Here is a 15,355-nt window from a genome sequence, read left to right as displayed (position 1 = left end):
AGAGCCCCCCGGGGTGCCGGGTTCACACCTGGGACTGAAGGCGGCCCGGGGGTGGCGGCGCGTTCGGTGTCGGAACCGGAGCTGCCGGGGCTGGAGGAGCCGGAGCCGGGCGGGGGGCGCGGGGAGGGGGCGCGCCGGGTTCCCCCCCGGCCCTTCAGGGTGCTGAGCTTGGCGTCCAGCGACAGCGTGCGGGGACGGGCGCGGGGCCGGGGGCTGCAGCCGGCGGGGGGGGCGGCGTGCGGGGGGGGACCCTCGAAGAGGGAGAGCCACGGGGGGCAGCCCCGCGCCCCCCCCGCCAGCGCCGCAGCGCGCCGCGTCAGGATGTCCGTCACGGCCTCGATGTCGTCGGAAGGGTCAATAGCTGCGGGGAAGGACGGTCAGCGGCGGGGCGGGGGGCTGCGCACCGCGGAGGGGGGGGTCGAAGGAGGGGGGCGCGCCCCACGGACACGCCGTGCCCCATGGATGCGGTGCGCGGGGCGGGACTACAGCCGGGTGACTGCAGCACCGGGACGGGGACAAACGGGACGTGCGCTGCGCCAGGGGACGCGGCCGGGATGCGCGCCATAGCGGGGATGTGCCCTATGGATGGGATGCGCCCTATGGATGGGATGTGCCCTATAGCTGGGATGTGCCCTATAGATGGGATGTGCCCCATAGATGGGATGTGCCCTATAGATGGGATGTGCCCTATGGCTGGGATGTGCCCTATAGATGGGATGTGCCCTATGGCTGGGATGTGCCCTATAGCTGGGATGTGCCCTATAGCCGGGATGTGCCCTATGGCTGGGATGTGCCCTATAGCTGGGATGTGCCCTATAGCCGGGATGTGCCCTATAGATGGGATGTGCCCTATAGCCGGGATGTGCCCTATAGATGGGATGTGCCCTATAGCTGGGATGTGCCCTATAGATGGGATGTGCCCTATAGATGGGATGCGCCCTATAGATGGGATGTGCCCCATAGCGGGGATGTGCCCTATGGATGGGATGTGCCCTATAGATGGGATGTGCCCTATAGATGGGGATGTGCCCTATAGCTGGGATGCGCCCTATGGCTGGGATGTGCCCTATAGCCGGGAATGTGCCCTATAGATGGGATGTGCCCTATAGCTGGGATGTGCCCTATAGATGGGATGTGCCCTATAGCTGGGATGTGCCCTATAGATGGGATGTGCCCCATAGATGGGATGTGCCCCATAGATGGGATGTGCCCTATAGATGGGATGTGCCCTATGGCTGGGATGTGCCCTATAGATGGGATGTGCCCTATGGCTGGGATGTGCCCTATAGCTGGGATGTGCCCTATAGCCGGGATGTGCCCTATGGCTGGGATGTGCCCTATAGCTGGGATGTGCCCTATAGCCGGGATGTGCCCTATAGATGGGATGTGCCCTATAGCCGGGATGTGCCCTATAGATGGGATGTGCCCTATAGCTGGGATGTGCCCTATAGATGGGATGTGCCCTATAGATGGGATGCGCCCTATAGATGGGATGTGCCCCATAGCGGGGATGTGCCCTATGGATGGGATGTGCCCTATAGATGGGATGTGCCCTATAGATGGGATGTGCCCTATAGCTGGGATGCGCCCTATGGCTGGGATGTGCCCTATAGCTGGGATGTGCCCTATAGCCGGGATGTGCCCTATAGATGGGATGTGCCCTATAGCTGGGATGTGCCCTATAGATGGGATGTGCCCTATAGCTGGGATGTGCCCTATGGATGGGATGTGCCCTATAGATGGGATGTGCCCTATAGCTGGGATGTGCCCTATAGATGGGATGTGCCCCATAGATGGGATGTGCCCTATAGCTGGGATGTGCCCTATAGCTGGGATGTGCCCCATAGATGGGATGTGCCCTATGGCTGGGATGTGCCCTATAGCCGGGATGTGCCCTATAGATGGGATGTGCCCTATAGATGGGATGTGCCCTATGGCTGGGATGTGCCCTATAGCCGGGATGTGCCCTATAGCTGGGATGTGCCCTATAGATGGGATGTGCCCTATAGCCGGGATGTGCCCTATGGCTGGGATGTGCCCTATAGATGGGATGTGCCCTATAGATGGGATGTGCCCTATAGCTGGGATGTGCCCTATGGCTGGGATGTGCCCTATAGATGGGATGTGCCCTATAGATGGGATGTGCCCTATAGCCGGGATGTGCCCTATAGCTGGGATGTGCCCTATAGATGGGATGTGCCCTATAGCCGGGATGTGCCCTATAGCTGGGATGTGCCCTATAGATGGGATGTGCCCTATAGATGGGATGTGCCCTATAGCCGGGATGTGCCCTATAGCTGGGATGTGCCCTATAGATGGGATGTGCCCTATAGCCGGGATGTGCCCTATAGCTGGGATGTGCCCTATGGCTGGGATGTGCCCTATGGCTGGGATGTGCCCTATAGATGGGATGTGCCCTATGGTGGGGATGTGCCCTATAGCCGGGATGTGCCCTATGGCTGGGATGTGCCCTATAGACAGGATGTGCCCTATGGTGGGGATGTGCCCTATAGCTGGGATGTGCCCTATAGATGGGATGTGCCCTATAGATGGGATGTGCCCTATGGCTGGGATGTGCCCTATAGTAGGGATGTGCCCCACAGCCGGGACAACTGCGCTGTGCTCTGCAGCCACGCTGGCCGGGCTGCACCCACGGCAGCACAGCCGGGAGATGCACAGCGGTGCCGCGTCCCACGCCGTGCCCCACAGCCGTGCCCCACAGTGGGCACCGAGCAGCGGCGGCAGAGGCCCCGTACGTCACCTGTCGCTGTAATAGGAGGAGAGCAGCGCGCGGATCTCCGCCGAGACGGCGTTATCCTGCAGCAGGAGCCCCTCGCAGGAGGGCACGGCCGGGCCGGGCAGCGCTGGCACCGAGCGCGGAGAGGAGCACAGAGAGGAGCGGAGACACAGGGAGAGCAGACGGCAGAGAGCCGGGCAGCAGGAGGAGGAAGAGGAGGATGAGGAGGAGGAAGAGAGCGAGGAAGAGAAGGAGGAAGAGGAGCAGCAGGAAGAGGAGGAGGCTGCGCTCACCCATCTCGTGGTACAGCGATCCCTGGCGCGGCAGCGGGGCGGGCGGGCGGCGCGGCGGCGGCGCGTCGATGCGCATCAGCTCGTCGCAGCACTGCTTCCACTGACCTGCGGGCACGGGGGGGGGGGTCGGGCCGCGGCCCACGGCCGTAAGCGCGGTGCGGGCCGGGCCGGGGTGTCTCGGGGTGCCGCCGTGCCCCGGCCCCACGCACTCATGTCGTAGAAGTGCTGCCAGAACGCCTCCATCCAGCGCTGCGTCTCGGCGCGGCTCTCGGCCAGCAGCGTGTGCGTCACCTCCTCCGCCCCGTAGCGGTTGGTCACCGTCATGCTGTGCAGTTTGCCCCGCGCCTCCTGCTCCGTGGCGCGGATCCGCGTCTCCTGCACGGCACGGCCGTCAGCCCCCCGCCCGCAGCCGCCTCCCCCCCAAATGAGCCCCCAAACCTTGTTGATGGCGATGGTGAGCGCGGGCTGCACGCCGCCCTCCGCCTCCTGCGCCCGCCGGTAGCACAGCAGGTTGGTGCCGCGCAGCACGCAGAACAGCCGCGCCCAGCCCTGCGGATCCCCCGGCGCCTGCTGCGAGGAGGGAGGCCGTAAGGACCGCGACCCCCAGCCGCCCACCGCGGGGATCCCCGCTCCCGTCGCACCGCAGCCGCTGCCGGTGGTGGCTGAGAGGTGGGGGCTGCTGCTGCCGCCCGGCCCCACGGCACCCCCGACCCGTTTCCATCCCCGCCCCCACCGTGCTGCCCATCCCATCCCATCCCATCCCATCCCATCCCATCCCACCCCATCCCACCCCATCCCATCCCACCCCATCCCACCCCATCCCATCCCCATCCCACCCCATCCCATCCCATCCCATCCCATCCCACCCCACCCCATCCCACCCCATCCCATCCAAACCCATCCCCTCCCATCCCATCCCACCCCATCCCATCCCATCCATCCCATCCCATCCCATCCCATCCCACCCCATCCCATCCCATCCCATCCCATCCCATCCCCATCCCATCCCATCCCATCCCACCCCATCCCATCCCATCCCATCCCCATCCCATCCCCTCCCCTCCCATCCCCTCCCCTCCCATCCCCTCCCATCCCATCCCATCCCATCCCATCCCATCCCATCCCATCCCATCCCATCCCATCCCATCCCATCCCATCCCATCCCATCCCATCCCACCCCACCCCATCCCATCCCATCCCATCCCATCCCACCCCATCCCATCCCATCCATCCCATCCCATCCCATCCCATCCCATCCCATCCCATCCCATCCCATCCCATCCCATCCCATCCCATCCCACCCCATCCCCTCCCATCCCATCCCATCCCATCCCATCCCCACCCCCATCCAACCTCCATCCCATCGCACCTTGCCAACGCTCCCATTCCATTTCCATCCCCCCCAACGCCGCCCCCTCCTCTTCCCCATTCCCCTCCCCATCTCCCCCTGCCCCACACCCCCCCGTGCCCCCCGATCCCCCCCACATACCTGCACCTTCAGGAAGCCGCACATCACCTGCGCCGCCATGCAGCGGGGCTGTGCAGCCAGGCGGCAGCACATACTGCCGTACAGCGGCAGCCAGAAGGAGCTCTCCTCTGGGGGGGGGGGGGGCACACGGCACTCAGCGGCCGCCCGGCGCAGGGAAGACCCCCAGGCGCCCCCCTCCCCTCCCCGCCTTGCTGTGACCGCATCCCCGCATCGGCCCCCCCTCCCCGAAGCGCGGCCCCCCTCGGCCCCCCGCGCCCCCTTTGCTCACCGCTGCAGGCGATGGCGAGGTCGTGCGTGCGGAATCCGTCCTGCACCTCGGCCAGGGACAGCACGGTGTGCGCCAGCAGGTGATATTTGGGACCCCTGCAGGGCGCGGGGCTGAGGGGCACTGCGCCCCCCCACGGCCCCGCACCCCACATTGGCGCCCCCGCGCTCCCGGATGCCCACATCCCTTTCCATTCCTATTTTCGCCTCCGTTCCCATCCCACTGCCATCCTCGGCCCCATTCCAACCCCATCTCTGCTCCCATTCCCACCCGTGTTGGGACACAGGGACACACAGACAGAGGGACACAGAGGTGTGGAGCACTGTGGGTTCAGGTCATTCCCATCCCATCCCATTCCCATCCCATCCCATCCCATCCCCATCCCATCTCCACCCTTCCCATCCCCATACCCATTCTATCCCTACCCCATTCCTTCCTCATCCCCATCTCACCCCATCCCCATCCCCATCCCATCCCACCCCACCCCATCCCCATCCCCATCCCATCCCATCCCATCCCATACCCTCCCACCCCACCCCACACCATTCCATCCCATCCCATCCCATCCCATCCCACCCCATCCATCCCATCCCATCCCATCCCATCCATCCCATCCCATCCCATCCCATCCCATCCCATCCCATCCCATCCCATCCCATCCCATCCCATCCCATCCCATCCCATCCCACCCCATCCCATCCCATCCCACCCCATCCCATCCCATCCCATCCCATCCATCCCACCCCATATCCCCCCCTCACAGTCACACGCCGGCACTCACGGCACGCTGGGGGCCGGCAGCAGCAGAGCCCCCCCCCCGTTTGCCGTGGGGCTCCCAGGCCCCCCATCCATGGTGGCCCGCAGGCGGCGCCCGGCGGAGCGGCCCAGGGAGCTGCTGAGTTTGCTGGCCAGCTTCCTGGGCGCGCTGCCCCCCACGTCGTCCCCCAGCCCCGCGCTGTACAGCTCCACCTTCAGCAGGAAATCCGGGCCGGCCTCCGAGCTGAGAGCGGCGTCAGCGCGGGGTCGGGGCCCGGGGGGGTGGAGGGGGGAGGCGGGGATAAGGAGACGGAAACGGGCGCGCGTGGGGTGCGGGGACGCGGGGTGTAGAGGTGTGAGGATGTGGCACGAGGGGACACGGGGCTGGGTGTGAGATCGGGGGGTGTGGGGACACGGGGATGTGGGGATGTGGGGACACGGGGATGTGGGGACATGGGGACATGGGGACACGGGGATGTGGGGACGCAGGGACGCAAGAATGTGGGTACATGGGGATGTGGGGATGTGGGGACATGGGGACATAGGGGCGCAGGGACACAGGGATGTGGGGACACGGGTACACGGGGATGCTGGGATGAGGGGACATGGGGACATGGGGACATGGGGACGCAGGGATGCAGGAATGTGGGTACATGGGGATGTGGGGATGAGGGGACACGGGGACATGGGGATGCGAGGATGCGGGGAGATGGGGACACGGGGGTGCAGGGACGTGGGGACATGGGGACGCAGGGATGCAAGAATGTGGGTACATGGGGATGTAGGGATGTGGGGACATGGGGACATAGGGGTGCAGGGACACAGGGATGCAGGGATGAGGAGACACGGGGACGTGGGGATGCGAGGATGCGGGGACACGGGGACACAGGGGTGCGGGGACACAGGGACACAGGGATGTGGGGACATGGGGACGCAGGGACACAGGGATGTGGGGACGCGGGCTGCCGCGGTGTGGCAGTGTGGGGATGCGAGGCTGTGCGAAGGCGACACAGGGGGACGTGGGGACACAGGGATGCAGGGACCCGGGGACGCGGGGACGCGGCGCCATGGGCTGCCGCGGTGTGGGATGCGGGGATGCGAGGCCGTGCGGCGCGGGGCGGCGCGGGGACGCGGAGGTGCGGGGCGCTCACAAGAGCACGGCGCTCTCGAAGCAGATGTCGGTGAGCGTGCGGTCCACCAGCACCATCTCGGTGTCGTGGATCTCGGCGCCCAGCTGCAGGAGGCAGAAGACGGCGCAGCGGTGCAGCTCTGCGCGGGGCGGGGGGTCAGGAGGTGCGGGGAGCGGGGGGGGGGGGGGGGTGCGGGACCACCACCACCACCACCACCCCCCCCCCCCCAGCTCACCCCCTTTGTTCCTGAAGTACTCCGTGTCCTTCCACATCAGCGGGATGCGCAGGTCTGGCGGGGGGGGCGGCGGTGAGGCTGCGGGAACCTCAAGGCCCTGGGACCCCCATCAATAGCGGGACCCCCGGCATCCCCACACCCTGGGACTCCCACTGCCCTCCTCACCACGGGACCCCCAGCATCCCCAGCCATGGGACCCCCAGTGCCCTCCCCACCCCGGCATCCCTGGCATCCCCACACCCTGGGACCCCCATTGCCCTTCCCACGGTGGGACCCCCAGTATCCCCACACCATGGGACCCCCACCGCATCCCCAGCCACGGGACCCCCATTGCCCTCCCCACCCTGGGACCCCAGGCATCCCCACACCCTGGGACCCCCACTGCCCTCCTCACCATATGACCCCACCATCCCCTTGATGCCTGGTTATTCCCCCCTATGGAGCCCCCAACAGCCCTCAACACGGGACCCCCATCGCCCCCCAGCAGTCAATGCCGAGTGCCCACCCAACCACGGGACCCCCGCTGCCCATCCTCACCATGGGACCCCCAGCATCCTCACACCATGGGACCCCCAATGCATCCCCAGACTATGGGACCCCCATTGTCCTTCCCACCACGGGTCCCCAGGCATCCCCACACCATGGGACCCCCACCGCATCCCCAGCCACGGGACCCCCATTGCCCTCCCCACCCTGGGACCCCAGGCATCCCCACACCCTGGGACCCCCATTGCCCTCCTCACCACAGGACCCCCAGCGCCTCCCCACAGAATGGGACCCCCATCACCCCCCAGCAGTGGGTGCCCAGTGCCCACCCAACCACGGGACCCCCGCTGCCCACCCTCACCATGGGACCCCCAGTATCTCCCCACACCACAGGACCCCCAATGCATCCCCAGACTATGGGACCCCATTGTCCTTCCCACCACGGGTCCCCAGGCATCCCCACACCCTGGGACCCCCATTGCCCTCCCCACCGCGAGACCCCCATCGCCCCCCAGCAGTGGCTGCCCAGTGCCCAGTGCCCTCCTACCCTGGGACCCCCAGCTCCCCACACCATGGGACCCCCACTGCATCCCCAGCCATAGGATCCCCATTGCCCTCCCCACCCTGGGACCCCCAGCATCCCCACACCCTGCGACCCCCATTGCCCTTCCCACCGCGGGACCCCCAGTATCCCCACATCATGGGACCCCCAATGCATCCACACACTCTGGGGCCCCCACTGCCCTCCCTACCCTGGGACCCCTGGCATCCCCACACCTTGGGACCCCCAATGCATCCCCACAACATGGGACCCCCATTGCCCTCCCCACCGCGGGACCCCCATCGCCCCCCAGCAGTGGCTGCCCAGTGCCCACCCAGCCACGGGACCCCCGCTGCCCACCCTCACCATGAGACCCCCAGTACCTCCCCACACCTTGGGACCCCCAGTATCCCCACATCATGGGACCCCGAATGCATCCCCACACCCTGGGACCCCCATTGCCCTTCCCACGGTGGGACCCCCAGTATCCCCACACCCTGGGACCCTCATCACCCCCCAGCAGTGGGTGCCCAGTGCCCACCCAGCCATGGGACCCCCGCTGCCCACCCTCACCATGAGACCCCCAGTACCTCCCCACACCTTGGGACCCCCACCCCATCCCCACACCCTGGGACCCCCATTGCCCTTCCCACCGCGGGACCCCCAGCATCCCCAGCCATGGGACCCCCAGTGCTCCCCCAGCCATGCAGTTCCCAGTGCCCTCCCACCCTGGGACCCCCAGCATCCCCACATCATGAGACCCCCACCGTACCCCCAGCCATGGGACCCCCATTGCCCTCCCCACCCTGGCACCCCTGGCATCCCCACACCCTGGGACCCCCATTGCCCTTCCCACGGTGGGACCCCCAGTATCCCCACACCATGGGACCCCCACTGCATTCTCAGCCATGGGACCCCCATTGCCCTCCCCACCCTGGGACTCCCAATGCATCTCCACACCCTGGGACCCCCATTGCCGTCCCCACCGCGGGACCCCCATCGCCCCCCAGCAGTGGGTGCCCAGTGCCCAGTGCCCTTCCACCCTGGGACCCCCAGCATCCCCACATCATGAGACCCCCATTGCCCTCCCCAAACTGGGACCCCTGGCATCCCCACACCCTGGGACCCCCATTGCCCTCCCCACCCTGGGACCCCCAGTATCCCCACACCATGGGACCCCCACCGCATCCCCAGCCACGGGACCCCCATTGCCCTCCCCACCGCGGGACCCCCATCGCCCCCCAGCAGTGGCTGCCCTGCGCCCCCCATCCACCCCCCCCGCCCCCCCCCCGCCCCCCATACCCGACACGCAGACCCTCCCCCGGCACGGCAGCCTCTCATCCGCGGGTCCGGCATCCGAGGGGCTGCGGGGGGGAAGCGCGGAGCCGTGACGGCTGCGGGGACCCGCCGCCCCCCCCCCCCCGTGCTGCTCACCGCCTGGCCGCGCGCTGCATCACCTGCGCCTCCTTCATGCGCTGCAGCTCGGCCATGTAGGCCAGGATGCGGCTGTTGCAGACCTGCAGGCTCTTGGTGGCCTCCAGCGCCTGCGCCCGCTGTGTGCAGGCGGCCAGCAGCTTGCAGGCGCCCTCCCGCATGCGGATCTCGTGGTCGATCTTCTTCTGGATCTCCGTGTCCTGCGGGGCGGCGGAGCGGCCGTGGGGTCGCCGTGGGTCCCGTGGGTCCCGTGGGTCCCGTGGGGTCCCTGTGGGTCCCGGCCCAGCCAACCCAGCCCAAGTGCGCCCAGCCCCACGGCTGCATCGCGGTGCAGCGCCACGGGAAGGGTCCTGACCCCCAGAGGGCAGCGCACGGCACAGCTATGAGCCCCATGGATGCGCTGTGTGCCCCACGGATGTGTGCCCCATGGATGCGCTGTGTGCCCATGGATGGGCTGTGTGCCCCATAGATGGGCTGTGTGCCCCATGAATGCCCTGTGTGCCCATGGATGCGCTGTGTGCCCCTTGGATGTTTGCCCCATGGATGTGTGCCCCATGGACGTGCTGTGTGCCCATGGATGTGTGCCCCATGGATGGGCTGTGTGCCCCATGGATGTGCTGTGTGCCCATGGATGCCCTGTGTGCCCCATGGATGCCCTGTGTGCCCCATGGATGATGGGCTGTGTGCCCCATGGATGCGCTGTGTGCCCCATGGATGGGCTGTGTGCCCCTTGGATGTTTGCCCCATGGATGTGTGCCCCATGGATGTGCTGTGTGCCCCATGGATGGGCTGTGTGCCCATGGATGCCCTGTGTGCCCCATGGATGTGCTGTGTGCCCCATGGATGGGCTGTGTGCCCCATGGATGCGCTGTGTGCCCCATGGATGGGCTGTGTGCCCCTTGGATGTGTGCCCCATGGATGGGCTGTGTGCCCCATGGATGTGCTGTGCGCCCCATGGATGCCCTGTGTGCCCATGGATGTGCTGTGTGCCCCATGGATGGGCTGTGTGCCCCATGGATGTGCTGTGTGCCCCATGGATGGGCTGTGTGCCCCATGGATGCACTGTGTGCCCCATGGATGCCCTGTGTGCCCCACGGATGGGCTGTGTGCCCCATGGATGCCCTGTGTGCCCCATGGATGAGCTGTGTGCCCCATGGATGTGCTGTGTGCCCCATGGATGCGCTGTGTGCCCCATGGATGCCCTGTGTGCCCCATGGATGCCCTGTGTGCCCCATGGATGTGCTGTGTGCCCCATGGATGCGCTGTGTGCCCCATGGATGCCCTGTGTGCCCCATGGATGCCCTGTGTGCCCCATGGATGCGCTGTGTGCCCCATGGATGCCCTGTGTGCCCCATGGATGAGCTGTGTGCCCCATGGATGGGCTGTATGCCCCATGGATGGGCTGTGTGCCCCATGGATGCACTACAGACCCCACGGGGAACCCCTAGGCCCCATAGACACATCTCATACTCTACAGTCGCATTACGCACCCCATGGAGGACCCCACAACCCCACAGCCTCATCACAGCCCCACAAACCCATCACACACCCCATGGAGGAGCCTTACACCCCACGGACACATCTCACACCCCACAGACGCATTGCAGACCCCACAGGGGACCCCCACAGTCCCACAGAAAGATCCCAGCCCCACAGATACTTTACAGACCCCATAGAGGAGCCCTATACTCCACGGACACATCTCACACCCTATAGACCCACAGGGGACCCCCACAGCCCCACAGATACGTCACACACCCCACAGAGGAGCCCTACACCCCACAGACACATCTCACACCCCATAGATGCATTACAGAACCCACAGGGGACCTCCACAGCCCCACAGAAACGTTACACGCCCCACAGCCATTACCCACCCCACAAAGGACACCCACAACCCCATCACTCACCCCACAGAGAACCCAAACACCCCACAAACACGTCTCGTGCTCCACACACCCTATGGAGGACCCCCACAGCCCCATCGCAGACCCACAGCCACATCTCACACCCCACAGATGCATTACAGACCCCACAGGGGACCCCTACAGCCCCACAGTCACACCACTCACCCCATAGAGGAGCCCTATACCCCACTGACACATCTCACACCCCACAGATGCATTACAGACCCCACAGGGGACCCCCACAGCCCCACAGAAAGATCCCAGCCCCACAGATACGTTACAGACCCCATAGAGGAGCCCTATACTCCACGGACACATCTCACACCCTATAGACCCCACAGGGGACCCCCACAGCCCCATCACAGCCCCATCACAGCCCCACAGCCCCATCACACACCCCATAGAGGAGCCCTATACCCCACAGCCACATCTCACACCCCACAGACGCATTACAGACCCCACAGGGGACCCCTACAGCCCCACAGCCACATCACACACCCCATAGAGGAGCCCTGTACCCCACAGACACATCTCATACCCTACAGATGCATTATGCACCCCATGAAGGACTCCCACAGCCCCACAGCCCCATCACAGCCCCACAGCCCCATCACAGCCCCACAGCCCCATCACAGCCCCACAGCCCCATTGCAGACCCCACAGGGGACCCCCACCGCCCCACAGCCCCATCACAGCCCCACAGCCCCATTGCAGACCCCACAGGGGACCCCCACCGCCCCATCACAGCCCCACAGCCCCATTGCAGACCCCACAGGGGACCCCCACCGCCCCATCACAGCCCCACAGCCCCATCACAGCCCCATTGCAGACCCCACAGGGGACCCCCGCGCCCCATCACAGCCCCATCATAGCCCCATTGCAGACCCCACAGAGGAGCCCTACACCCCACAGCCACATCTCACACCCCACAGATGCATTACAGACCCCACAGGGGACCCCCACAGCCCCACAGAAAGATCCCAGCCCCACAGATACGTTACAGACCCCATAGAGGAGCCCTATACTCCATGGACACATCTCACACCCTATAGACCCCACAGGGGACCCCCACCGCCCCACCGCCCCATTACAGCCCCACAGCCCCATCACACACCCCACAGAGGAGCCCTACACCCCACAGACACATCTCACACCCCACAGATGCATTACAGAACCCACAGGGGACCCCCACAGCCCCTACACCCCACGGACACATCTTCATACCCTATAGACACCTCAAGCACCCCATGCAGGACACCCACAGCCCCACAGCCCCATCACAGCCCCATTGCAGACCCCACAGAGGAGCCCTACACCCCACAGCCACATCTCACACCCCACAGATGCATTATGCACCCCATAGAGGACTCCCACAACCCCACAGCCACATCACAGCCCCACAGAGGAGTCCTACACCCCACAGCCACATCTCACACCCTATAGACCCCACAGGGGACCCCCATAGCCCCTACACCCCACAGACACATCTCCATACCCTATAGACACCTCAAGCACCCCATGCAGGACACCCACAGCCCCATCACAGCCCCATTGCAGACCCCACAGAGGAGCCCTACACCCCACAGCCACATCTCACACCCTATAGACCCCACAGGGGACCCCCACAGCCCCATCACAGCCCCACAGCCCCATTGCAGACCCCACGGGGGACCCCCGCGCCCCCACCAACACCTTCCCCACCCCACAGACAACCGCGCGCCCCACACAGACCCCCAACCGACCCCCTCCCCCCCCCAGCCCCACAAGCAACAGCGAACGGGGTTATGGGTGGGGGGGGGGTCACCCCATAGCCGCCCCCCATGGCGCCCCGCACTCACAGCCCCGCAGCTCTCCATCCCAGCTCAGGGCAACGGTGGAGCCGCAGCGGTGACATCACCGCTATTAATACTCATTGCAGGGGGGGGGGGGGGGGGGGGAGCGTTAAGCCCCCTCCCCACGAGCCCCCCATCGATTCAAACCCCGTTTCAAGGCACTCAACAGCAGGGCAGGGGACCCGGGGGGGGGGTGGGGGGCGGCCGGAACCGGCCGCCCCCCCCCCCCCCCCCGGGGTCCCCTGCCCTGCGGAAAACGGAAGGCATGCCCACCCCCCCCCCCCCCCCCTTTTTCACCCCCTCCCCCCTCCCCAAATTACCTCCAAACTGAGAGCGATCTGCCGGATGTAAAGCATGTTGAGGTCCTCCAAAATGCGTAATTTATCCGCCACCTCCATCGATCCCACACCGATACCGGGAGCGGGGACCCCCCCCCTCCCCCCCGAAAGGGCTGCAAGGAGAGGGAAGAAAAATGGGGCTCTTTCATCCCCCCCCCCCCCCCCCTCCTCTTCCTTCCCTTCCTTTCCCCTCCCTCCCCAAAGCGAGGAAACAAACAGCCGTTGTGCGGGGAAAGGGCAGCGCGGGTGGATCAACGGGGTGCGGGGCTTTGGGGACGTGGCACCCCCCCCCCCCAATCGTCATCCTCCCGCTGCCCCCTATCGGTGCTTCCCGCACCCCCTTCCAGCCCCCGACTTCCCGCTACCTGCCCCGCTCCCGGCCCCGCAGCTCCGTACGGCTCCGCACCGCGCAAGGAAAGGCGGAGATCGCCGTCCGCCCCCCGCATTCCTCCGGCGGCGGCGGCGGCGGCGGCGGTGGCGGCGGCGGCGGCGGCGGCTGCGGCGGCTCCGGTTACAGAGGGCGGCACCGCACCGCTGGGCGGGGATGGGGGTGCGGGGTGAGAGCGCCCCCTGGCGGCGGGACGGGGAAGGGGCGCCGCGTCGGGACGGTGCGGAGCGCTGCGGGTCCACATGGCACGGAACGGTGCGGGGCTACAGAGCACGGAGCGGCCCTACAGGGCACGGCCCCATAGCGCAGCGCAGAGCAGAACAGCGCGGCCCTATAGAGCACGGCACAGCCCCACATAGCACGGGACAGGGCTGCAGAGCACGGCACGGCCCTACATAACACAGCACAGCCCTACAGAGCACGGCCCTACAGGGCACGGCCCCATAGCACAGCACAGAGCAGAACAGCGCGGCCCCATAGAGCACGGCACGGCCCTATAGAGCACGGCACGGCCCTATAGAGCACGGCACGGAGCGGCACGGCACAGCCCTACAGGGCACAGCACAGCCCCACGTAGCACGGGACAGGGCTGCAGAGCACGGCACGGCCCTACATAACACAGCACAGCCCTACAGAGCACGGCACGGAGCGGCACGGCCCCATAGCGCAGCACAGAGCAGAACAGCGCGGCCCTACAGAGCGCGGCTCAGCACAGTTTAGCACAGCTCGAGACAACGCGGCACAACGCGGTACGAGCGATCCCAGCTCGGTTAACGCAGCGCTGCTCTCCCGCGGGGCAAACGGCGCGCGGTGCCGCCTCGAGGCCGGGAGGGGCCGTGGGATCCGCTCCTCCCGGACCGGCAGCGCCCCGTAGTACCGGCGGGACGGGAGGGACAGCCCGGACGGGACGGGCCGGGTGGGAGCGGCGGCGCCTTCGCCCTTCCCGGCGGCGGCGCGATCCCGCCGCTCCCACCGCCGCGGGGCTCCCGGACGCGCGTGGCTCCGCCCGTACCTGCGGGGCGCGGAGCAGCTCCGTCTGCAGCGCCGAACCCCGCGCCACGGTCGCGCGGCCGCGTTGGGACCGGGAGAACATCGCACCGGGACCGCGCCGCTCCGCGGACCCTCCGGCAGCCGGGGGGAGGCGGGGACGGTACCGGGCGGGTCCTGGCACTGGGCGGGCGCGGAGCCACCGGTAGCGGCAGACAAAGGGCGACTGAAGGCTGCAGCTGCACGGGCTTGGGGGGGGGGGGGGGACGACGACCGGGGTGCGTGAGTGGCAATGCGCGTGGGCGCAACCGCGTGTGTCGGTGCTCGGCCGCCCGTGCGCGTGTCCGCGTTCAGGCGCTGCTGCCCCGCGCGTGGGGCTGCCCGCAGGAAGCGGCCCCGAACCCCACGGACGCGCCGCACGTGGCCGGGGCTGAACGCGGGACCCGGCCCCGCGGCCGCGCGGTTGCAGTTTCCCACCCGGACGGCGCTGTCCGGCGGACTCTGCCCGCTTCAAAGATGGCGGCGGCGGCGCTCTCC

At 67.0% G+C, this 15,355-nt stretch overlaps 1 protein-coding gene across 1 annotated transcript; it reads right to left on the bottom strand.

The window, feature by feature from the left end:
* Positions 1–22: 22 nt before the first annotated feature.
* RTKN (rhotekin) lies at positions 23–15,253 on the bottom strand. The gene is given in 15 exon segments (XM_052665278.1): positions 23–53; positions 55–361; positions 3,031–3,135; positions 3,240–3,405; positions 3,469–3,600; positions 4,520–4,626; positions 4,788–4,882; positions 5,566–5,784; positions 6,692–6,809; positions 6,906–6,959; positions 9,235–9,296; positions 9,367–9,566; positions 13,426–13,512; positions 13,515–13,556; positions 14,844–15,253. Coding segments are annotated over 15 exon segments (1,806 nt in total). The 5' UTR covers positions 14,925–15,253.
* Between the last annotated feature and the right edge of the window lie 102 nt (positions 15,254–15,355).

This window comes from Tympanuchus pallidicinctus, unplaced genomic scaffold, assembly GCF_026119805.1.
Source record: "Tympanuchus pallidicinctus isolate F22 unplaced genomic scaffold, pur_lepc_1.0 scaffold64, whole genome shotgun sequence".
In the NCBI taxonomy this organism is placed as follows: domain Eukaryota; kingdom Metazoa; phylum Chordata; class Aves; order Galliformes; family Phasianidae; genus Tympanuchus; species Tympanuchus pallidicinctus.
The sequence above is the reverse complement of the archived record's forward strand: the minus strand, read 5'-3'. Positions and strand labels throughout refer to the sequence as shown.